General features: G+C 43.5%; 1 protein-coding gene across 1 annotated transcript; it reads left to right on the forward strand.

Annotated features, from left to right (window-relative positions):
- Positions 1–18,547: 18,547 nt before the first annotated feature.
- Positions 18,548–24,699, forward strand: LOC145396386 (uncharacterized). The gene is made up of 6 exons (XM_080269778.1): positions 18,548–18,770; positions 19,091–19,239; positions 20,258–20,401; positions 22,561–22,713; positions 23,141–23,582; positions 24,236–24,699. The coding sequence occupies exons 1-6, from the start codon at positions 18,548–18,550 to the stop codon at positions 24,697–24,699; spliced, it is 1,575 nt and encodes a 524-aa protein (XP_080125904.1).
- Positions 24,700–25,000: the final 301 nt, after the last annotated feature.

Consider the following 25,000-nt stretch of genomic DNA (forward strand, 5'->3'; position numbering starts at 1 on the left):
GAGAGAGAGAAGGGGGAAATAAAGAAAGAGGAGAGAAAAAGGAAATTAGGTAGGAAGGTAGGTAGGTAGGTAGAGAGAGAGAGAGAGAGAGAGAGAGAGAGAGAGAGAGGCCCCGTGAAGATGCGAATTTTCCTCCTCACTATCCACTAAAACTCCTATTGGTCACGCTTTCAATTCCTCTCTTTTTTTTTACGCGGTTTTGGCTCTTGCTCATTTCCCTAATTATTTTCCCTTCTATCTATCTATCTATCTGTCTGTCTATCTATTTGTGTTGATCTGTGTTTCCTTTATTTTTGTATTTATATGTATTTTGTTGTATGTGATGATGCAGTGCTACTTGCAAATACCTGACAAGAGCTTGGTAGGATAGTGCAGAGTTTTGCTGATGCCTGTGAGCGTCGTGCCTTGGGAGTACATGTAGAGAAGAGTGAAGTGATGGTTATTGAGAGAGAAGGTGACTCCCAGTGAAATGTTAGTGAATGGAGAGAGACTGGAATTGGTGAGAGAGTTCAAATATCTAGGTACAGTGATAGAAAAGAGAGGAAAATGTGCAAAAGAAGTGGAAAGTAGAGGACACAAGGAAGGAAAGTAGCTGGTGCAATGAAGGCCTTGATAAGAAACAGAGGCTTGAGTGTTGCAGCTGCACGAGGCTTACATGAAGGAGTGTTAGTGCCAATTTTAACATGTGGATGTGAGACTATGGTGTGGCATGAAAATGAAAAGTCAAGAGTGAAAGCAGTGGAGACCAGACTGCTGAGGAATGTATGTGGAGTACAGAAGGTGGATAGGATACGAAATAATGTGATTCGTGAAAGATGTGGAGTGAGGAAGTCGGTGGACACCAGAATCGAAGAGAGTGTACTGAGATGGTATGGTCGTGTGGAGAGAATGGATAACAATAGAGTGGTGAAAAAGGTATATCTGAGCGAATATGAAGGAGGGAGGAGGCGACGTAGGCCAAGGAGAAGGTGGAGGGATGTGGTGGATGAGTGTGTGAGGAAGAGAGGTATGGAAGTCGGTGAGGCTAGGGAACTGACAAGAGATCGAGCTGGCTGGATGAATGTTGTGAGGAGAAGTGCATGATCAGGGATTAGGCACCCCTTTTTAACGTGGCAGCGTCCGGACTGACTCTATCGGATACGTTTATGTGAAGCTACAGAACGTGGTGAATGTTTTTGGCGTATCCGATAGAGCCAGGATTCCGGGGGCTTGAATGATGAGTGAATGGAAGCGTGGCCCATTGGACTGGGCAAATTTAGGCTGTCTGGACATTGCTACTCCTCACCCTGCCCTAGGGTGGGAAAGGAGGTCCGGATGATGATGATGATGATGATGATGATGAGTATCTGTCTGTGTCTATCTGTCTGTCTGCCTGTCTGTCTATCTATCGATCTATTTATCTGTCTGTTTGTCTGTCTGCCTGTCTTTTTTTATACAAGGAAGAAGGAACCTAAGGCCAGGACTCCGCAAGATCGTTGACCGCAAGAAAAAAAACAAAAACAAGAAAACGGGGAGCCACCGGTATCAATATCTCAATGAATTTATCTATCATTCTATCTATTTATCTATTTATTCATCTATCTATCAGTCTATCTAATTTCTCTCTCTCTCTCTCTCTCTCTCTCTCTCTCGCTCAGGTTTATATAAAGAGAGAGAGAGAGAGAGAGAGAGAGAGAGAGAGAGAATAAGAATAAAAATAAGAGTAATAATAATAAAAATAAAAGTAATAATAATAATAATAATAATAATAATAAAACGAGAGAGAGAGAGAGAGAGAGAGAGAGAGAGAGAGAGAGAGAGAGAGAGAGAGAGAGAGATAGTACCAAAGGAAATGAAATACTTTTAATGGGAAAGCTTTCACGATAATGAGGAAACTTTATTGGGGCTGAGACCACTGATAGGGAGAGAGAGAGGGAGAGAGAGAGAGAGAGAGAGAGAGAGAGAGAGAGAGAGAGAGAGAGAGAGCAAGTATTAACACAACGAAAGCGTCCCTGCCCGATCATGATAAGGTATTCTCTCTCTCTCTCTCTCACACACACACACACACACACACACACACACACACACACACACACACACGAAACGCAGCTGGTGATATGTGTAGCCACAATAAGGCAATTTCACCATTGGCTCATTTTACATTTACCTCAATAACTGGCTAACCGTATGCTTCAGTGTAACCATATTCCTGTCAGCTCATAAGAGGCACTACAGCTTTGTATGAGGCAAGTTACAGCGGTACAGCTTTAGTGGTTGTCTCTAGAAAAGCGTTACAAAGAAAGCACTGAGCAGATTTGATTTCTGTACCATCCACTAGGCTAGATGGCAAAATACTCAGTCAAAATTCTCAGCAAACCTTCTTATCATAGGATTTTCAACCTAATAGCTATATCTCAATTACGGTAGTTTCTAAAATATTTGAAATTGAAATATGAGTTTTTTTCCACTATAAGTATGTGACCTTAAAAACACAAAGGTCAAGGTCAAATATTTGGCACGAGTACTTGAGTTGCTTTTTTTTTTAATGCGAGGAAGAAGGAACCCAAGGCCATGAGCCCGCAATAACAGTTCCCTCCAAGAGAAAAAGGAAATACAATAGAGAGCCTTTCTGTATATCAAGATGGAAGAAAGTGCAAATGAAAATAATAATACAAAATAATAATCTTTTCCGTATATATGTGGAAGCTTCATAATAATAATAATAATAATAATAATACGAAGAAGAAGAAGAAAAAATAATGATAATAAGAATGTTAATAATAGTAATAATAATAATAATACTAATACTAATAATAGTAATAATAATAATAATAATAATAATAATAATAATAATAGTAATAATAATAACAATAACAGTAATAGTAATAAAAATAATAATAATAATAATAATAATAATAATAATAATAATAATAAGACGAAGAACACGAAGACACGTATCACTAAACCTGCATAATTCCATAGCATAGAGTTCAAACACATTTTCAATTGCGATTTATTTTACGAATCGTGCTCAGGGTCGGGGCTCAGGTAACACAGAACGAAATCCCAAAAATATATATATATACTAAATCCATCCAACGTTTCCTCTGACAGGCAAAACCGAATTCCAAAAGGGAGAGTCAAAATCGCTTCGTCTGTCAGTTACGTATTTTTAGCCAACAATGTATACCTTTGGAGAGGCAGGTGACCCTTGATTGGGCAGGTTAATTGGTTTTGTGTAGTCAAGGTGAATTGACTCAGGTGATGCCATATTTCTGTCTGTCTCTGTCTGTTTGTTTGTCTGTCTCTGTCTGTCTGTCTGTCTCTGTCTCTGTATTCTCTCTCTCTCTCTCTCTCTTTCTTTCAGTCTGTCTGTCTTTCTGTCTGTCTGTCTGTCTGTCTGTCTCTCTGTCTGTCTGTCTGTCTGTCTGTCTGTCTGTCTGTCTGTCTGTCTCTCTCTCTCTCTCTCTCTCTCTTTCAGTCTGTCTGTCTTTCTGTCTGTCTGTCTGTCTGTCTCTCTGTCTGTCTGTCTGTCTCTCTCTCTCACTGCCTCTCTCTCTGTCTGTCTGTCTGTCTGTCTCTCACACACACACACACACACACACACACACACACACACACACACACACACACACACACACACATTCTTCCATGCCCTTGAATGGATCCAGTGAGCTATTTCTCTCTTTATTTTTCTTACTTTTTCCTGCCGGACCAAAAAATTAATTATTATATATTTCAAGGTTAAAAGACCCTCTGAATTTCTCGTCTTTTTTCGCCATTAGTTTTGCAAGTTAATTTATGTCTGTCTGTCTGTCTGTCTGCCTGTTCTCTCTCTCTCTCTCTCTCTCTGCATCTCTGTCTCTGGCTATATGTCTGTTTGTCTGTCTGCCTGATTTCTCCCTCCCTCCCTCCCTCTCTCTCTCTCTCTCTCTCTCTCTTCCTCTGTCTGTCTGTCTGTCTGTCTGTCTCTCCCTCTCTTTCTCTGTCTGTCTGTCTGTCTCTCTGCTTCTCTCTCTTTCTCTGTCTGTCTGTCTCCCTCTGTCTGTCTGTCTGTCTGTCTGTCTGTCTCTCTCGTGGATTTAAAAAAGGCTAAAAGTTAAGGTCAATGGTGCAATGAGCAACAGGACACTTGCTTTATTCTCTCTCTCTCTCTCTCTCTCTCTCTCTCTCAGCGTGTAATGTTGGTTTATGTAATTCTTTCCACTTGTTGCATTTTTCTTTGCTGTCTCTCGTGATGGAAGAGAGAGAGAGAGAGAGAGAGAGAGAGAGAGAGGGGGGTGGAAGGAGACACTAGGGAAGAGTACGAAGAAGGGAGGAAGTAAGGAAGAGAGGGAAGTTTGGGATGAGAGAGAGAGAGAGAGAGAGAGAGAGAGAGAGAGAGAGAGGAAAGGAGACACAAGAATATAAAGAAAGGGAGGGGAGTGAGATAGGGGAGAGTTTGTGATCAGAGAGAGAGAGAGAGAGAGAGAGAGAGAGAGAGAGAGAGAGAGAAGGGTACACACTAATCCCTCTCACACTACGAAAAATCCGTGAGAGGAAATCCTTGTCGGAAAAGGACCCGAAGATACGAGGGGTGATTAGAAAGAAATGACAGTGAGTCCATAAACTTTTATTAGCATGAAGAACTATCAAACTATGACTCACATTCCATCAAAGTACTCCCCTCCAACCTCTATGCAGCGTTCCATTCTCTTTCTCCACTTCATGAAGCAAGCGTGGTACTCTGAAGACGGTATACTTCGGAGTTCTGAATTGACGGTCCGTGCCAAGTCTTGGATGCGATGAAATTGCTTCCCAGTGATGGCAGATTTAATTTTTGGAAACAACCAAAAGTCACAGGGAGCCAGGTCAGGGGAGTAGGGTGGGTGGGGGAGCAGAGTTATACCTTGTTGTTCCAGGTACTGCATAGTGAGGCGAGCTCTGTGGGGTGCAGCATTGTCGTGGTGCAGCAAAAGGCGAGACCGACGGCGGGTTGGTGCGGTGTTGGCCTTGTGTTCCAAGACTTGTGGAAGGACCTGGTCTGTGTAGAATTGGGCTGTGATAGTGGACTTTTCAGGCATCTCATCCACGCATATTGGTCCTTGAGAATTGAAAAAGATGGTGAAAAGGCGCTTCCGGCTGCGAAATCCTTCCTTCAAAATCTGAGGTCGAGGGTCTTCATCGCCCAACCACACCATGTTTGACTGCTTGTCACGGGTTGTGAAGAATGAAATCCAACACTCATCTCCAGTAGCAACATCTGAAAACCGTTTTGGACCATTTGGTTCAAATTCAGCAAGCCAGACACGACAAATCCTCACCCGTTCAGCCTTTTGCTCATCAGTCAACAATTGGGGTATCCATCGACAACACTTCTTCCTCAGGTGTAATTGTTCATGCACGATGTCATATGCACTCCCATAACTGATATCAAGCTCCAAGGCTAAGAACCTAAGAGTTACAGTTGGATCCTCGTCAATGATGGACAGTGCACGGACAGTTGTTGCTTCGGTCACGGATGTCCGGGGGCGTCCAGAGCGTTGTTCATCTTTCAATTCAGTTTTTCCTGCTGTGAAAGCACGAATCCAGCGGGAAACAGTTTCCAGGGAAGGAGTAGTGTCTGGATAAACTTGTAATAATTCCCCTCGAATCTCTGTTGCTTTCTTTCCCAGTTTCCACCTCGTAAAAATGTAGAACCTGCAGCCTTCTTTCGAGTAATCCATGTTTCTGGCCAGAGAGCAAAAACAAGAGTGAAGCATTCACTCACAACAATAAAACAAGAAAAGTCAGGCATACGGCGACAAGTTCAAACTCGTAAGGACAGGCAACTCTGCACTCTCCTTGCTCCCCTACCTCCCATCATTCAAGGTTTTCATGTTATAGCACGAACTGTCATTACTTTCTGATCACCCTTCGTAAAAGCAACATGTAGGATTTTACTGTGTGGGTGTCAGAAGTGCTCTCTCTCTCTCTCTCTCTCTCCTCTCTCTCTCTCTCTCTCTCTCTCTCTCTCTCTGTTGGTTCGGCTTTCTGTCTTTCTGTCTGTCTTTCCGTCTGTCTGTCTGTCTCCCCCCCCCTCTCTCTCGCTCTCTCTCTCTCTCTCAAATGGGATGAAAATTTACGAGGTTAATAGACTTCTACTGGACTCAGGAGAGAGAGAGAGAGAGAGAGAGAGAGAGAGAGAGAGAGAGAGAGAGAGAGAGTGGAGGGTAGTGAGAGGAAGAAGCAGAGAGAGGAGGGAGGAGTGAGGGGGGGGAGGAGTGAGGGGGGAGAGGAGTAGGAGAAAGGAGAGGAGGAGGGAAGGGAGGGGAGGAGGAAGAAGCAAGAGAGAGAGAGAGAGAGAGAGAGAGAGAGAGAGTGGAAGGTAGTGAGAGGGAAGAAGGAGAGTGAGAGAGGAGGAAGGAGTGATGGGGGGAGGAGGGGAGGGGAGTAGGAGATAGGGGAGGGGGAGGGAAGGGAGGGGAGGAGGAAGAAGCAAGAGAGAGAGAGAGAGAGAGAGAGGAGGGTCACCTGCTTGTTACCTTACTGATGCAGGTGTGGGCAGTCTGATTACCTGTTAATTAACCATGATTGCCTCCTTGATACCTGAATGACCTAGCTAATTATTTGACCTCTTAGTGACTGACCTTTTTGTTAAGTTGACATTCTCTGGAGTTCTTAATGATGGTATTATTATTATTATTATTATTATTATTATTAGTATTGTTGTTATTATTGTTATGATTATCATTACTGTTGTTGTTATTATTATCATTATTATTATTATTATTGTTATTATTATTAATATTATTATTATTATTAAATAAAATAAATAAATAACTTTATTTCCACTAAGCAGTGGTTATTAATAAAGATACATGTTCCGATATATAGTAAGTACAGTACAATGAAAACATGAAAAATCAGTACATATGAAGACAAATTAGAGCAAAATAAAATCTCAATTGGGATTTTTATCTTGCAAATGCATCCAAGGTATTTCAAGTCAAAAAACATTTTTCTCTCCCTTAAGAAAACACAGCAGCCTAGATCTGAATACTGGTAGGCTACTGGCGTTGGTTATTAAAGCAGGCAATTCATTCCAGAGCTTCGGGCCCTGTACAGCGAGTGACCTGGCACCAGTGCTAGTGTGGACTCTTGGTACATATAGGCTATTTTGTTGTCTGGTTACACTTCCAGTCACGTTATGCACAGTAGCAAAGGACATAAACCATTCAGGGTACACACCACGCAGTATCTTATACATAGTACAGTACGTATCAAATGCATGCTTTTGTTTAATATTTAGCCATTTTAACTCTTTCAGGACTGGAGAAACATGATCGTATTTCCTCATTCCACCTACAGCAACTTTAGCAGCAAAGTTCAATAGTTTCTGGGCACTGTGTATAAGAGTTCCGTTGGTTGTACCCCATATCCTAATACAATAATTAATCAAGCTCAACACAAGAGCTTGAATTATGATTATACGAGTCTGTTTCTGGAAACTGTCACTTAAACGATTTATATACATCAATGTCCCCATGACTTTTTTATTTAACTCATTAATATGCACATCAAAGCTCATATACTTATCAATATAAAGACCTAAATTTTTAACATGACTACTAGGAGTGATGTTATTGCCATCAAACTTTACAGTTGTATTAGCAGGTATACGTGGTAAGAGTTGTCGATTTCCAATAAAAATACATTGAGTTTTATTTGGGTTAATCATGAGACCATTCCTAAGAAAATACTGATTAGCTTTGACAAGGGTTTCTTCAGTCTTAGTGATAAGATCCTCCAGATTATTTATAGTACCTGTATGAAGGAATTGTGTATCATCAGCATATTGTGTTAATATACAGTCATTTAAATAAGTTGATATGTCATTTACGTAGATATTGAATAAAAGTGGACCTAGAGTTGAACCTTGTGGGACCCCATAAGTTACATTCTGCTTTGTAGATATGACATCATTTAATCGAACAGACCAAGTTCTGTTACTAATGTAACTATTAATCCAAAACGAATCAATTTTTACCTTGGCACGTTTATCTATGAGGATGTCATGGCTAACACTATCAAAAGCTTTAGAGAGGTCACACAAGGTTAACAGAGATATTTTCTTTTGGTCCATATTGTCATAAATTTCATCAGTTATAACAGTAAGAGCAGTCTCAGTAGAAAGCTTTGATCGGAAACCATGCTGAGTGTTTGATAAAAGTCTCTTAGTTTCTAAAAAGTTTAATAGTTGATTAGCAACTACCTTTTCTAATATTTTAGAAACAGTAGGTAATAGTGAGATGGGCCTATAATTATTAATATTGTTGATATCACCTGTTTTGAAGACGGGGACAACCAATGCTTGTTTCCATGTCGTAGGGAATATACCAGTTGTGATAGAGGTGTTAATGATACAAGTTAAGTAAAACACGATGACGTAAAGTGCGTCTTTGATGAAGCGAAGTGATATGCCATCAGAGCCGTATGAACTACTTTCCTTGAGACTTTTAACTGTAAGGACTATCGTATTGGTGTCCACAGGCTGAGGTCTAAAGTATTCATCTTCTGTAAAGCTTGTTAGAGGCATGTCAAATTGATTGTTAGCAAGGTTTTGTTGCGTCTTATCATATGTAGATTTACCAACGTTTGCAAAAAATCTATAAAATTCTTCTGCTTTCTCATCTTTATTTTCAAAGTTCTGATTATTAGATTTTTTATTTTTTCCTGGAACAATTTCCCTGATGACCTTCCAAGTAGCAGCAGTATCACCTTTAGTACTGTTAAATTGATTATGATAATGTTCAGCCTTTGACTGGCTAATAAGGACCTTTACATTTTTCTTTTCGGTTTTATACTGCTGTTGCAATTCAGTATTATATCTATCAGTTTTTAGCTTTTTCTGAATGTAATTTCTATTCATAATAGCTTGGCGTATTTCATCATTAAACCACGGAGAGAAAGGTCTAGTAACATTTTTGGTAACTAACGGTGCACAGGTGTTCAGACATTCCGTAATAGTGTTAGTAAGTATGTCTACTTGCACATTTATGTCATCAGTAAAGAAAACCTGATTTAAAATATCACACTGCTGAAGTAAACAGGAACAAAGGGCATCACTATTATAGTTGCTAAGGTGACGAAAAGTTCTGGTAACAGGTGTGCGTTTTGGTTTGCTAATGTTCACTTTGGCAGTAATGAGGTCATGATCTGCAATGATATGAGGTACTACATCATGTGAGATTATGATGTCAGGTTTATTAGTTATAATTACATCGAGTAGAGTGGCTGATGTAGGTGTAACCCTAGTTGGTTTATCAATTATTTGGGTTAATTTATTGTTTTTGATAATATGCCTAAGCTTACTTCCAGCTGAGAGAAGGTCATCATTAAAATCGCCAAGAATGAAAATGATCTTCTTCCGCAGAATCATTAGTCTAAAGATCTCCTGAATATAATCAAAGGATAAAACAGTCGCTTTAGGGTGTCTGTACACACAACCAACAATAACAGAAGGCAACTTACGACACTGTACAGTTAGCCAAATATCCTCGATTCCAGGTTGTTTTGGAATATTTACATTAAGTACAGTGGAACTTAAAGTGTCTTTAACATAGATACAGACACCAGCACCACGACCATTGTCATGTCTAAAAATCTTATAGTTAGGAATATCTACAAACTCATTCAGGGTCATGGGAAGAAGCCAGGTTTCGCTCACACACAAAATATCAACATTTCTTTCATGTATGAGTAACTTAATTTAATCAAGATTTGATAGTAATGACTGAGCATTAATATGTTCAATAATTAGAAAATCCTTTTTAGTTACTGAGGGAGTCCCACCGGCTGCATCTTCTTCGTCAAACCCCTATGTGTTGTAATATCTACATAGTTGGCTCTTATGGCCCAGTGTGTGGCAGTTACCACATACAAGTTTATGGTCATATCTGCAGGTCGACTGTCTGTGATTGAATTCTCCACAGTTGAAACAACCAGTTTTCCTAGAATTATGTGTTACATTATGTGCATAGCTTGAGTGATTACTTACAGCACGGTAATTTCTGGTACTGTTTCTTACCACATATGTCCTCTGCCAGTTATTTGCTTCGTATGACTGGTTGTGTTCTTCATGATGTGGATCCACGTAGAAGTGGCGTGTGTCAGTCCCTCTTGTCTGTCTCCCCAGGGCATCAGTGTAGGTGCGGGTCCCTGTAGGGTGGCTGCGGTTCGGGTCCATTGAGCTTCTACCAACATATAGAGAATGGGTTCTGTGAGGATCCTTAAAAATGGTCTTCCTGTGATGGTAATCCAAATCAGTTTTAACTTTTTCCCATTCAGAACACAGGTTGAAATCACCACATTGTTTGGCAATAGTTGATAAAAGTCGTACTGCTCCTAGTCTATTTAGGATTGAGCCTGGATGAATATCATTTGCATAATAGCACGTATCATCAACCTCACCAGTGCCCAGTTTAAATGCAAGATCAGTCTGGATGGTTGGTATACAGTTTGTTTCACACCACTTTAGAATGTGGTCATTCACATCATTTATTTTAGCCTGTAAAAGATCTGACTGTAGGCTGGGCACAAGCTGGCATATGTATATATTCAACATTTCATTTTTCCTTTTCAATTCACTCACCAAAGAGCTTATATCATCTATAATTTTTTCAGGAGAGGCATTTTCTATTAAGTCAAATAAACCACCATAAATTATGCAACTTTTAGGAATCCAGTTTAATTTCTCGGCCACCCAGCACTTCATGAAATCAATAGTGGCTCCCTCCAGTGTTCTTATATGAGAAGTTATATGGAGGTCAGAGGATATAACCTGGGAGAGGTTTGTGTCACCCAGTAGGAGAGTTTTTTCACTAGGTTGTACTGGGATGCTTACAGTTTTTGGGTTAGTTTGTCGTTGGTTTCCACGAAATTCCTCCTCAAGTGCTGACATCCTTTGGTCTAGTCTTGCTATGAGGTGTGTGTGTCGCTCCTCTGGTGGTGGGGAAGACGGGGCACCTTCAGTCACGGGGTCAGCACCTTGTTGACACTCATTCATCTGCTTTTCTAATGGCGTGACTCGCTGGTTTATTTCATCTATAAAGTAACCCTCTTCACCTGCCTGGATCAGGTTCGTTCTTTCACCTGTCCCCTCCACAGATTCGGATTCGTGGTGTCTGCGTCGTTTCTCACTTTCCAAGACTGAGACACGTTGAGCCAGTGTTTCGATTGTGGTGTATGCGGCCTTGATTTCTGTGTTAAGCTGTTCAATTTCCTTGTTCTTACTTTTCAGAATGTCTTTTATATCATCAATACTTTGTATTACATGTTGATAAGATTGTTCAGTTGCTTGGTTGCATGAACTGATGTTAGTGTCAGCCACTGCAGTGTTGGTATTATCCATAATCATATTTATCAACTCACCTTTATTAACCCACACATTTTTCAAACCAAGTTCTCGGCAGTGTTTCTGTAGGTCCGGTTTATTAAAATTCTTGAGATAGTCCTTTGTTGGGTTAGTTAGAGATGGTTCACTACTGGCCGATTGGATATTGTCCCGGGACAATGTTTCCACACGTGAGCTGGATGCCATATTAGATGTATCAGGTAAATAAATCACTCTTGGCACTAGATGGTTTGTGAACTTTGAGCACTAAATGCTACTTAGAGATACGCAGAGCAGCTTGGTCGGCTTGAGTCAAAGCTTGTGCGTGGCTTTGCAAGATTTTCCAGCGGTGAAAATCACAGGTTTCGTTGTTTTACCTCTTGGTGCACTTTTTCGTTTCGTCTCGTCTGTTCCTTCACAAGAGTCACTTCTTTACTTTCGTCAAAATACATATAGATGATCACAAACCTTTCTAGTCTCTTGTGGTAAGACAGTCAAAACTTTTGTTGCCACATTCACTCGTCAGCCGTGTAGGTGAGCGTATGGTAATTTCAAATTTCAAATGTTTTCAAACTTCCTGGGTCCTCTTCCGTCCTATCTTCCACATTATATCCAGTTCCAGGCTATCTCCTCTTCTCTATCTTCTATATCCTCTTCTCGGCACTATTAGCTCACTGTACTGAATATATATAGCTTTCATGTATCTGAGGCAAATGTCCGGAGGAAGTGGTAAAATATTCGGGAGGGCGTGTCTGCGTGTGTGTTCGAGAGGAGGACCCGACTCATTATTATTATTATTATCATTATTGTTTTTAGTATTGTTGTTGTTATTATTGTTATGATTATTGTTATTATTATTATTATTATTATTATTATTATTATTATTATCGTTGATGTTGTTGTTATTATTATTATTATCATTATTGTCATTATTATTATTATTATTATTATTATTATTATTATTATTATTATTTGTAAGATCTAGAAGGCTGGCATTCCAAGACCTTTCGAGATAGGGTGCACATGGGTATACTGGTGCACATGGGTATACTGGTGCACATGGGTATACTGGTGCACATGGGTATACTGGTGCACATGGGTATACTGGTGCACATGGGTATACTGGTGCACATGGGCATACTGGTGCACATGGGTATACTGGTGCACATGGGTATACTGGTGCACATGGGTATACTGGTGCACATGGGTATACTGGTGCACATGGGTATACTGGTGCACATGGGTATACTGGTGCACATGGGTATACTGGTGCACATGGGTATACTGGTGCACATGGGCATACTGGTGCACATGGGTATGCTGGTGCACATGGGCATACTGGTGCACATGGGCATATTGGTGCACATGGGTATACTGGTGCACATGGGCATACTGGTGCACCTGGGCATACTGGTGCACATGGGTATACTGGTGCACATGGGTATACTGGTGCACATGGGTATTGACACTGACATCCAACAAATACTTTCAGAGATATTGAGGAAAATCATATATGGCCTCCTCTTCAACTTAATTAAAACTCAGGTGTCCTTGATTACCTGAGGCCAATTACGAGGCTAATTAGTTGAGAATTAAACGAGAATTTGTTGCCAATTCCCGGGAAGCATCAGAAAATAATACCTCAGTGGGAGAGATGTGTGTTGAAGTGTAGTTATTGAAGGTTAGGTTGAGATGGTGTGAGGAAGATAGGCGTTGATGATGATGATAATAATAATAATGATAATAATAATCTATCTATCTGTCTATAGCCCGACGCCCTACTCCCGCAAAGGGTGGCCGCGGACAAAACGCCTCCAAGTCGCTCTGTCACCCACCATTTGACTGCCCTTCCCCCAACTCACTCCCCCCTCCCTCATCTACCTCTCGACTCCATCCCTCCACCTCATCCTGGGTCTAATAATAATAATGATAATAATAATAATAATAATAATAAAAGGTCATTGTTAAAAAGAAACCTCCAGAGCCTTTTTTTATGCAAGGAAGAAGGAACCCAAGGCCAGCAGCCCGCAAATTGTTCCTTCCAAGAAAAAACAAAAACAAGACAACAGAGCGCCAAATTCAAGATGCGTTCATTTCGAGATGCCTGGACACACTGCGTTTGAAAGACTGGAGGTCATAGGCAGTAGGCAATACAGACAGAGGGAGACAGTTCCAGAGTTGACCTGTTGCATACATGAAGGATTGGGAGTACTGGTTAACTCTTGCATTAGAGAGTTGGACAGAAAAGGGATGAGAGTTTGTTGCTAGACGGGAGCGCTGTAGTGGTGGAGGGTTGCAAGCAGACAGTTCACACACACACACACACACACACACACACACACACACACACACACAGCATCCACTATCGACCACAAACACTTTATCCTCACTCTCTCTCTCTCTCTCTCTCTCTCTCTCTCTCACACACACACACACACACACTCACATCCCCCACTCCCATACATACACACAGCACCCACCCACCCACACCCACACATCCCCCCCCACCCACCCACCCACACGCCCACACACACACTCACATCCCCCACTCCCATACATACACACAGCACCCACCCACCCACACCCACACATCCCCCCCCACCCACCCACCCACACACCCCTACACGCCCACACACACACTCTCATCCCGCACTCCCATACATAAACACAGCACCCACCCACACCCACCCACACACCCACACCCACACATCCCCCACACCCGACCCCCTCCCACACACACACACACATACAGCATTCGACACGCGTTCCTTGTAAACAAAGGTGACAAAGATCAAGGTATAATTCTGGCGCTTTCGGCTCATCAGTCTCTCTTCATCGCAACTTCGGCTCAATTTCCGCGTAATGACTACCTCGGCTTCGAAATTGTCAGGCGGAGAAGGACGTGGTAATCAGGCTTTCGGCACGGGTGATTTTCTCGGCGTGAATTTCAGTTTCGTTGGGTATATTCGGGTCCGTTTGGGTATGATCTGCTTGGTTCGTTCGAGTCTTTTTGCTGCGAATTTTGCTGTGATAGATAGATAGATAGATAGATAGACAGGTAAATAGATAGATAGATAGATAGAGGGATAGATTGATAGATTATAGATGGATGGGAAGATAGGTAGATAGATGGAGAGAGAGAGAGAGAGAGAGAGAGAGAGAGAGAGAGAGAGAGAGAGAGAGAGATGGTTGAATGAATAGTTAATTTGATAGAAGGATAGCCAGATAGATAGATGGATGGATTGATAGCATATAAATAGATAGATAGATAAGCAGAGAGAGAGAGAGAGAGAGAGAGAATCCAAACAGCCCGCTATACTCCTTTCACTCTAACTTGGCCTAAAATTGCCATCTCTCCATCTTGAATCCTGAGTTGTAGCAATAGATTAACACTAGAATACGATGCTAGTCACGAAGAAGTGCTATGGGAAGGCTGTCGAGGTGTAGTGTAGTAATGTGTTTATATTTCTATGTTCGTTTTCTGTTGCTTGTGTCTCCCATTTTCTTTATTTAAGGTTAGACTATTATATTAAGCTAAAAGTGGAGTATAGGAGCCCCCCCCCTCTCTCTCTCTCTCTCTCTCACACACACACACACACACACACACACACACACACACACACACACACACTGATGAAATATGCCATGACAACACATCACCCTCACTTCCCTTCCTCTCTCTCTCTCTCTCTCTCTCTCTCCCTCTCTCTCTCACACACACACACACACACACACACACACACACACACACAAATATAAAAAGCAAGAATGTCCCTTTCTGTCTGCCTGTTTGTCTGTCTGTCTGTCTGTCTCTCACACACACACACACACACACACACACACACACACACACACACACACATTTCACCTTCACTTCGCCACTCACTGTCTTACCTCGACTTTCTCTCTCTCTCTCTCTCTCTCTCTCTCTCTCTCCAAAATAAATCACTATAAATAAAAAACCATTACTCAAAATCTTTCTCAAAATTTTCAATGGAGGATTTTATTCATATATATAAATATTACCTGAATATATATTTTTTATTTTCTTTCTTGTTATAGGTCAAGGATGAGAGAGAGAGAGAGAGAGAGAGAGAGAGAGAGGATGAGTGAGGGTGTTGTCTTTGCATATTACATGTGTGTGTGTGTGTGTGTGTGTGTGTGTGTGTGTGTGTGTGTGTGTGTGTGTGTGTGTGTGTGTTTGAGAGAGAGAGAGAGAGAGAGAGAGAGAGAGAGAGAGAGAGAGAGAGGAAGTGAAGGAGCACTGTGGTGTGGATGTGGATGTGATAGAAAGCATTAGGAGAAATACTGAGGTGGTTTGGCCATGTGGAGAGGATGGAGAGTGAGAGACTAACTAGGAGAGTGTAGGGCAATGTGAAGAGCATGAGAGACTGACTAGAAGAGTGTGACTGAGGACATGTGGAAACGATGGAGTATGAGAGACTGACTTGGAGAGTGTATGTGGGTGAGATAGAGGGAGAGGGAGGAGTAGACCAAGGATGAGGTGGAGGGATGGGGGTGTGAGCTGGAGAGACGGCAAACAGATAGCAGAGAAATGGGGGTCTGTCTGTCTGTCTGTCTGTCTACCTACTTTTGTCAGTGTATGCATGCTTCTTCGTATGTATATACGTATGTATGTATGTCTGTCTGTCTATCTATCTATCTATCAGTCTATCAATCTACATATCAGGGTATTGAAGGAAATAGATTTAATTTTGTTTCCACGTCTCTCTCTCTCTCTCTATCTATCTATCTCTGTCTGTCTGTCTGTCTGTCTGTCTCTCCGTCTCGCTCTTCCTCTGTCTCTGTCTGTCTGTCTGTCTGTCTGTCTGTCTCTGTCTCTGTCTGTGTGTCTGTCTGTCTCTGTCTCTGTCTGTCTGTCTGTCTGTCTCTTTCTGTCTGTCTGTCTGTCTGTCTGTCTGTCTCTCTCTCTCTCTCTCTCTCTCTCTCTCTCTCTCTCAAACTAGAATAACCTCAAAGGGAACCACGAATTGGAAACTACATTAATTATTCAAGAGAGAGAGAGAGAGAGAGAGAGAGAGAGAGAGAGAAATATAACTCAGCCTCTGGTCTCCTTGTAACCTTGCATCTCCCTAACACCTATTCCTTAGCGATTTATTTTACACCTATCACCTTGGACTCTAGAACCTATCACCGCCACAACTTACCACCACCACCACAACTACCACCACCACACCCTATCACCACCACAACTACCATCACCACAGCCTACGACCACCACAGCCTACCACCACCACAATTTACCACCACCTCAACTACCACCACCACAACTACCACCACCTCAACCTACCACCACCATAGCCTACCACCACCACAGCCTACCACCACACCCTACCACCACAACAACCTACAACCACCACGACTACCGCCACCACAGCCTACCACCACCACAACTACCACCACCACAACTTCTCTCTCTCTCTCTCTCTCTCCCTCACGTAATGATACTTTCACTTTCACATCAAGAGAAGAATTATTTACAGGTCATTAGAGATAGATAGATAGATAGATAGATAGATAAATAGATACTGCTACATCTTACACTGTTCCCCCTACACACACACACACACACACACACACACACACACACACACACACACACACACACACACACACACACACACACACACACACACACACACACACACACACACACAGAACGGGGATATTCACTCTCTCTCTCTCCCTCTCTCTCCGTCTCTCTGTCTCTCTCTCACCCCCCACCCACCCACCCACACACCCAATTACCTCACACCCCTTTCCACTCACTCCATTCCTAATACGACCCCCCCCCCTCAATCTACCCCACACTCTATAAATACTCCCTACCTCTCAAACCCACACTCTCACTTCCCCAGCTCACCCCCTGGCGCCCACAGGGGTCTGCGCCCCCTCCACTTCACTGAATTGATTTGTGGCCTTAAAATCATGAATATATTTGTGTGGGTGAGTTGGAAAATATTTTATGCAAGATTGGGGTGATTTTGTGGGTGTGTGTGGAGGGGTGGATGGGTAGGGTGTGTGTGTAAGGTGTGTGTGTGTGTGGGGGATGTGTGTGGAGGGGAATGTGTGTGTGTGTGTGTGTGTGTGTGTGTGTGTGTGTGTGTGTGTGTGTGTGTGTGTGTGTGTGTGTGTGTGTGTGTGTGTGTGTGTCATCGTTGGTGTGACTTGTATGTGGATATTTGTGTGTGTGTGTGTGTGTGTGTGTGTGTGTGTGTGTGTGTTTGGGGGTTGACGTGTGTTTATGTGGAAGGGTGACGTGTGTGTGTGTGTGTGTGTGTGTGTGTGTGTGTGTGTGTGTAAGTGTCTGTATAAATATATGTGTTTTTGTATATATATGGCCATCAACTCAACCCTCTCACACTCAAGACAACTCTACCTTCTTTCTCCCTCTCAAAATAAGCCAAAATGTCTTCCCCTTCAAGAAAATCGTAAGGAAAGCGAAAGAAAAAATATAAGATGTGATAGGAAGCGTTAGGAGGAACACACTGAGGTGGTTTGGCCATGTGGAGAGGATGGAGGGTGAAAGACTGACGAGGAGAGTGTATGTGAGTGAGGTGGAGGGGGGAAGAGGGAGGGGGAGGCCGAGGATGAGATGGAGGGATGGGGTGGAGAGGTATATGAGAGAGGGGGGTGTGAGTTGGGAGCAGGGCAGTGAAATGGCGGGGGACAGGGCGACTTGGAGGCGATTTGTTTGTGGCCACCCCAAACGGGATTGAGGCGTCTGGCAATAGATAGATAGATAGATAGGAAAGGGCGAAAAATGACTCTGTTTTTAAGTGCTTTGCTTGGGTAATGTAATGCTTGTTGTGTTTTGTCTTTGATGTCTTTTCTCTGTCTATCTGTCTGTCTTTCTGTCTGTCTCTGCCCCTGTTTCTATCTCTGGCTCTGTTTCTGTCTGTCTGTCTGTCTGTCTAAATATGTCTGTCAATGTTTCTGTCTCTGCTTATATCATTCTATCTGTCTGTATATCTGTCTGTCTATTTCTCTCTCTCTCTCTGTGTCATCCTGTGTGTCTGCCTTTCCATCCGTCCGTCTGTCTGTCTGTCTGTCTATCTATCTGTCTGTCTGTCTGTCTGTCTATCTATCTGTCTGTCTGTCTGTCTGTCTGTCTCTCAAAATCCCATCCACTCAACACCCACCTCTCCTCTCTCTCACCAGCATCCTCCCCTCCTTCTCCTGCTTCTGCTGACTATGACAAGGGGACAGCACCAGCAGAGTCAGCAGATGGAGACGCAGCAGAAGGAGAGTCAGCACCATCAGCAGAGTCAGCAGGAGAGTCAGCAGAGTCAGCAGGGGGAAGACAATGCACTGAAGAGACACCTACAGGACGACTCAGCATACGACCCCTCTGAGTCAGCAGGTAGTCAGCAGGCGTCTGTGATCGTACATGCTGACCTACTCACTGCTGCTACAGGTAATTTTCTCTGTCTCTGTTTCTGTCTGTCAGTCTCTCTCTCTCTCTGTTTATTTGTCTGTGTCTCAGTCTTTCACTCTCTGTTTGTCTGTCTGTCTGTCTGTCTGTCTGTCTCTGTCCCTGTCTCTCTCTCTCTCTCTCTCTAAGTTTCAGTCTTTCCCTGCATCTCCAAGCTTCGAAAGACAGACCATCTCAGTTTCACACACACACACACACACACACACACACACACACACACACACACACACACACACACACACACACACACACACACCTCCCTTTCCCTCCCCTCATCCTCACGTTTCTCCTCCTCCCTTCAGGCTACGGTGGGGGTAAGGCTCACAAAGGGCACAAAGGGTACAAGGGCAGCCACCACGACCACTCCGGGTACAAAGGGCACCAGGGATACAAGGCTGAGAAAGGGCAGAAAGAGAACCACTACGGAGACCACGGCAAGGCGCACTACAAGGTGAGACATTGGAGAGTAAGAGTTGGATTCACCTCTCTCTTTCTTTCTTTCTTTCTCTCTCTCTCTCTCTCTCTCTCTCTCTCTCTCGCTTTCTCAGAATGTAATTAATATAACACAAAATACCCACCTCTGTTATAACCTCATTTTTCAGTCTCTATATTAATGTCTTTTGTATGTCGCTCCAAAAATAACTCTTGAGTGTTTTTGAGAAGCTGAGTTATTTTTATTGTCTATCTTGCATCTATTTCTCCTCCTCTTCCTCCCTCTCCTTCGTCTTCTCTCCTTCCTTCTCTTCTCTTCCTCCCCTTTCTTCTTCTTCTTCTCCTCCTCCTCCTCCTCCTCCTCCTCCTCCGTCTTCTCTTCTTCTTTCTTATATCCTCCCCTCCCATATCTCTCTCTCCTCTTCCTTCCTTCTCTTCCTTCTTCTTCTCATCTTCCTCCTCCTCCTTCCTCTTCTCTCCTCCCTTCTTATTTCCTCACTCCTTCTCTCCCTCCTCCTCTCCCTCTCTCTTTTCTCTTCCTTCCTTCTCTTCTTTGCCCCTCCTCCTCCTCCTCCTCCTCCTCCTTTCCTTCTCTCCCATTTCCTTCTTTCCTCCCCTTCTCCTCTTCCCTCCTCTTCTCCTCCTGTTCTTCCTCTTCCCTCCGTCCACCTCTTCTTCTCTTCTTAATCCTCTTCTTTCCTCCTCTACCTCATCTCTTCATCTCTCCTCCCCTTCTACTTCCTCCTCCTCCCTACCTCTCTTCTTCCTTTTCTTCCTCCTCCTCTTCTCCTCTTTCTCCTCCTCTCCTCTTCCTCCTCTTTCCTCTCTTTTTCTTTCTTATCTCTTCTCTTTACCTTCTCTTCTTCTCTCTCTCTCTCTCTCTCTCTCTCTCTCTCTCACACACACACACACACACACACACACACACACACACACACACACACACACACACGTACCATAGTCACATATACACCTACACGCTCTCCCTTTCTCTCTCTCTCTCTCTCTCTCTCTCTACTAACAAGTCGTTCCTTCAGGGTTACCACGACGACCACGGCAAGTACTACAAAGGGCACGACCACAAAGGGCACTACTACGGAGACCACCACAAGGGCAAGAAGGGCGGCAAAGGGCACCATTACGGAGCCAAGGGTCACCATAACAAAGGCCACAAAGATAAGGTCAGTAGTAGTGGTAGTGGTGGTAGTAGTAGTAGTAGTAGTAGTAGTAGTAACCCCAGGTTCATCTGTAACGTGAACCCAGTGGACTGCAGGCTGAAGTTGCCCTCCTCCTGCAGTCCACCATCGTCCTTTTGGGGGATAGGGAGGGAGTTGAGGGACGTTTGTATAACCAGAAAGCTCCACCACCCAGTTATATCAGTGCCATCACGTGAAGGCCTCCCACTCCACACACACACACACACACACACACACACACACACACACACACCAGTTATATCAGTACCACCACGTGAAGGCCTCCCTCTCCACCACCTATATGAGAGAGCGCCAAACATATACGCTTTCTACTTTAACTTGATCTAAAACTGCCATCTCTCCTTGGGTGCTGAGTTGCAGAAGAGATCAGCGCCAGAATATGATGGTCTATCTATCTATTGCCAGATGACTTAATCCCGTAAGGGGTGGCCACAAACAAATCGCCTCCATGTCGCCCTGTCCCCCGCCATTTCACTGCCCTGCTCCCAGCTCACACACCCCTCTCTCATATACCTCTCCACTCCATCCCTCCATCTCATCCTTGGCCTCTCCCTTCCCTCTTCCCCCCTCCACCTCACTCACACTCTCCTCGTCAGTCTCTCACTCTCCATCCTCTCCACATGGCCAAACCACCTCAATGTATCTCAACTGGCAAATATTCCTAACCTCTTTTAGCTCCGTTAATGGCCATATATGATTAGATTGAAGGATAAGTTTGACTAGGAACCAAGGAGACTCATTCCCACCTCACAGGGTCCTATTAAATATCACGCAACTATAGCTAGGGTTTCACGATGGATGAGTGGTATTGCTTCTCAACTAGTCACGAAGAAGTGCTATGAGGAGGAGGTTACGACAATCTAGCGTACCTGGGGCAGAGAAAATATATGGACAGGTTTTAAAAGTAGGGAAAGAATATATATTGTTTTTTTTTAATGTAAGGAAGAAGGAACCCAAGGCCAGGAGTCCGCAAATTGTTCCCTCCAAGAAAAAACAAAAACAAGACAATAGAGAGCCAAATTCAAGATGCGTTCATTTTGAGATGCCTGGACACACTGCGTTTGAAAGACTGGAGGTCATAGGCAGTAGGAAATACAGACAGAGGGAGACAGTTCCAGAGTTGACCTGCTGCATACATGAAGAACTGGGAGTATTGGTTAACTTACCTCATCCCTCCCTCCCTCCCCCCCTACCTACTTACATATCTATATACCTACCCCTACCTACCTACCCACCTACACTGGAGGTCATAGGCTGTAGGAAATACGGACAGAGGGAGACAGTTCCAGAGTTGACCTGCTGCATACATGAAAGACTGGGAGTACTGGTTAACTTACCTCATCCCTTCCTCCCTCCCTCCCTCCCTACCTACCTATCTCCCTCCCTCCCTACCTACCTATCTCCCTCCCTCCCTCCCTACTTATATATCTATATACCTACCCCTACCTACCTACCTACACTGGAAGTCATAGGCAGTGGAAAATACAGACAGAGGGAGACAGTTCCAGAGTTGACCTGTTGCATACATGGAAGTCTTACGCTCCTGAACAAAGTAAAATGTAGGAATGTGTTACGTGTCTTGAAGATGTAAACACAACTCTGATATATATAAAAAAGAAAGACAATATTTACTTTTTCAATTAGCATATTTGGTCTGCAGGTTGAATATGTATTTTAAAGCTGCAGAGTTGATCCGATCTTGAAAGCCTTAATCCTGGAACGGGTAGCCACAAGCAAATCGCCTCCACGTCACCCTATTTCCACCATCAAGCTACCTTTTTCCAACGCATTCACCCACTCAGTCAGTCAATCTATCCGTCTATCAGTCAATCTATCTACCTATCCATTTATCAGTCTATCTACAGCCTTAATCCTGGAACGGGTAGCCACAAACAAATCGCCTCCACGTCACCCTATTTCCACCATCAAGGTACCTTTTCTCCAACTCACCAACTCAGTCAGTCTCTCCTCTATCTATCACTCAATCTATCCCTTTATCAATGTATCTACAACCACAAGCCTTAATCCTGGGAGGGGTAGCCACAAACAAATCGCCTCCACGTCACCCTATTTCCACCCTCAAGCTGCCTTTTCTCCAACCAACTTTCTGCCTCCTCCTTCAGGGGTTCAAGAACGTGTACCACAAGGAGGAGTACCACCACAGCAAGAAGTACTACGACGACCACGACGACCACAAGTACCACACCAAATATGACGACTTTGATAGCTACTTCAAGGGGCATAAGGGCGACGACTACAAGGCTGGACACTACAAGGTACAATTGAAGCAAAAAGTTGGTATACACACGCTATGAATTATTATTATTATTATTATTATTATTATCATTATTATTATTATTATTATTACTACTACTACTACTACTACTACTACTACTACTACTACTACTATTACTACTACTACTACTACTATTACTACTACTATTATTATTATTATTATTATTATTATTATTATTATTATTATTATCCCAAAGTAAGGTATTAAAAAGGGCCAATAAGCTCTTCCACCGTCTCAACTCTTTATCATCATCATCATCATCATCATCATCATCATCATCATCATCATCATCATCATCATCATCATCATCATCATCATCATCCCAACTCAAGATACAGAACAAGACAGTATTTCCTCTCTCTCTCTCTCTCTCTCTCTCTCTAATTCTCTCATTTTCTGACTCCCAGGGCGGCCACCACGACGACAGCCACGGCAAGAAGGGTCACCACGAGAAGGGCCACTACCACGACGACCACAGGGGCCATGATGGACACTACGGCCACAAAGGACACTACGGCCACAAGAGCTCCTACGGCAAGAAAGGTGGACACAAAGGACATTATGGCCAAGACAACAAAAAGGGCTATGGCCACGATCACGGACATGGGGGGTATGGCCATGAACACGGACATGGGGGCTATGGCCATGATGACGGACATGGGGGATATGGCCATGATCACGGACATGGGGGATATGGCCATGATCACGGACATGGGGGGTATGGCCATGGGGGTAAAGGACATGGGAGTTACGGCCACAGTACTCACGGACACGGACATTATGGCCGTGATTACAAAGGACAAGGCCGCAGCGATCATGGCCAAGGAGGGTATGGCCATGATGATCACGGTGAGTCCATCCAGTCACTTCCAAAATAAATATTACAAAATTCATTACCCTGTATCAATAATTTTTTTTAGTTTGCTTCCAGTGGGTCATTTCTCTTCATTATCTCTTTTCTTACTCTCATTTCCATACTCTTTTCACTCCAACTTGGCCTAAAATTACCGCCCTATCTTGATTAGTAAGCTGTGGCACCCTAACACTTCAATATTGTGCTAGTCACGAAGATGTGCCGTGGAAAAGATAGTGCCACAGTCTTGTCTAATCTGCCACTGAGCTACGTGAAATAAGCCGTAACTGGACAAATATCTGGGCCAGGTTGAAGTGAAGGGAGTATAGGATGATGGAATATAGGTGAGAGAATCCAGCTTAGAACTTATGTCTATTTAATCTAACCTAATGAAGCCTAACCCAGATTAACTCAAACCCAACCTAGCCTGACCCCACTTCACCCCGTCCAAATGAGTCCAAATCAATGTGTTCGCTAATCCAGCCCAATCAAACCCATCCTAACCCATCCTGACCCAAGCTAGCCCAAACTAACCTAAACTAACACTGCACAACACAACTATACATAAACTGGCCTAACCCGACCTAACCCAACCCAGTCCAACCCAACCTAACCCAGCCTAACCCAACTTGCTTTTCCCATTATCCAGGTTATGGTAACGGTGATAGTGATGGATACGGTTCACACTCCAACATCAAGCCTATCACCGCCTCGAACAAGAAGCACTCGGCCCCCTCACACTCGGCCTCCTCCCACTCGACCCCCTCTCACTCAGCTCCCCCTCACTCAACTCCCCCTCACTCAACTCCCATCCACTCTACCTCCTATCGTTCCCTCCCCTCTCACTCAACGTCTTATTTGACCCCCTCCCACTCGAGTCCCTCCCACTCCCGTCCCATCACATACCAGCCTCCAATCTACATCCCAGCTCAAGCCAAGAATCCCAAGAACAATCCCACAGCCTCAGGTCAGCCTCTTGTTCCATCAGCCTCCTCAAGACAGATCAAGAAAGGGAGCTACATCTCTCCTCCTTCAGCCAGCGTCTTCACCTCCTCCCCTCCTTCTTCTCCTCCTTACTTTGAGGCCTTCGGGGACTTTTCAAACTTTGACTAAGAAGAGAGGAGGATGGGGTTGGAATACAGAGTTGGCCTTCCCGTCTCCTTGGTTATTATTAATTACCCCTTCGAGGCAATTACATTTTCTTCAATATATCTTCCTGGTTATATTTCTTTTCGTGTTACATCTAGTCGATTGAGTTATATACAGTATATGTTTTAGGAAGAAATTCTTGTTCTCTCTTTCTCTCTCTCTCTCTCTCTCTCTCTCTCTCTCTCTCTCTCTCTCTCTCTCTCTCTCGTGTGTCTGTGTCTGTCTGTCTGTTTGTCTGCTTGCCTGTCTGTCTGTCTGTCTGTCT

The sequence above is a fragment of the Coenobita brevimanus genome, chromosome 37, assembly GCF_032717465.1.
Source record: "Coenobita brevimanus isolate Jiangsu-jjx chromosome 37, ASM3271746v2, whole genome shotgun sequence".
Classification (NCBI taxonomy): domain Eukaryota; kingdom Metazoa; phylum Arthropoda; class Malacostraca; order Decapoda; family Coenobitidae; genus Coenobita; species Coenobita brevimanus.

Excerpts from the sequence above, each read along its gene's own strand:
- LOC145396386 (XM_080269778.1), top strand. The coding sequence starts at position 18,548 with ATGACAAGGGGACAGCACCAGCAGAGTCAGCAGATGGAGACGCAGCAG. Across the intron at positions 19,240-20,257 it reads ACGGCAAGGCGCACTACAAG|GGTTACCACGACGACCACGG; the intron begins GTGAGACATTGG and ends TCGTTCCTTCAG. Across the intron at positions 23,583-24,235 it reads GTATGGCCATGATGATCACG|GTTATGGTAACGGTGATAGT; the intron begins GTGAGTCCATCC and ends CCCATTATCCAG.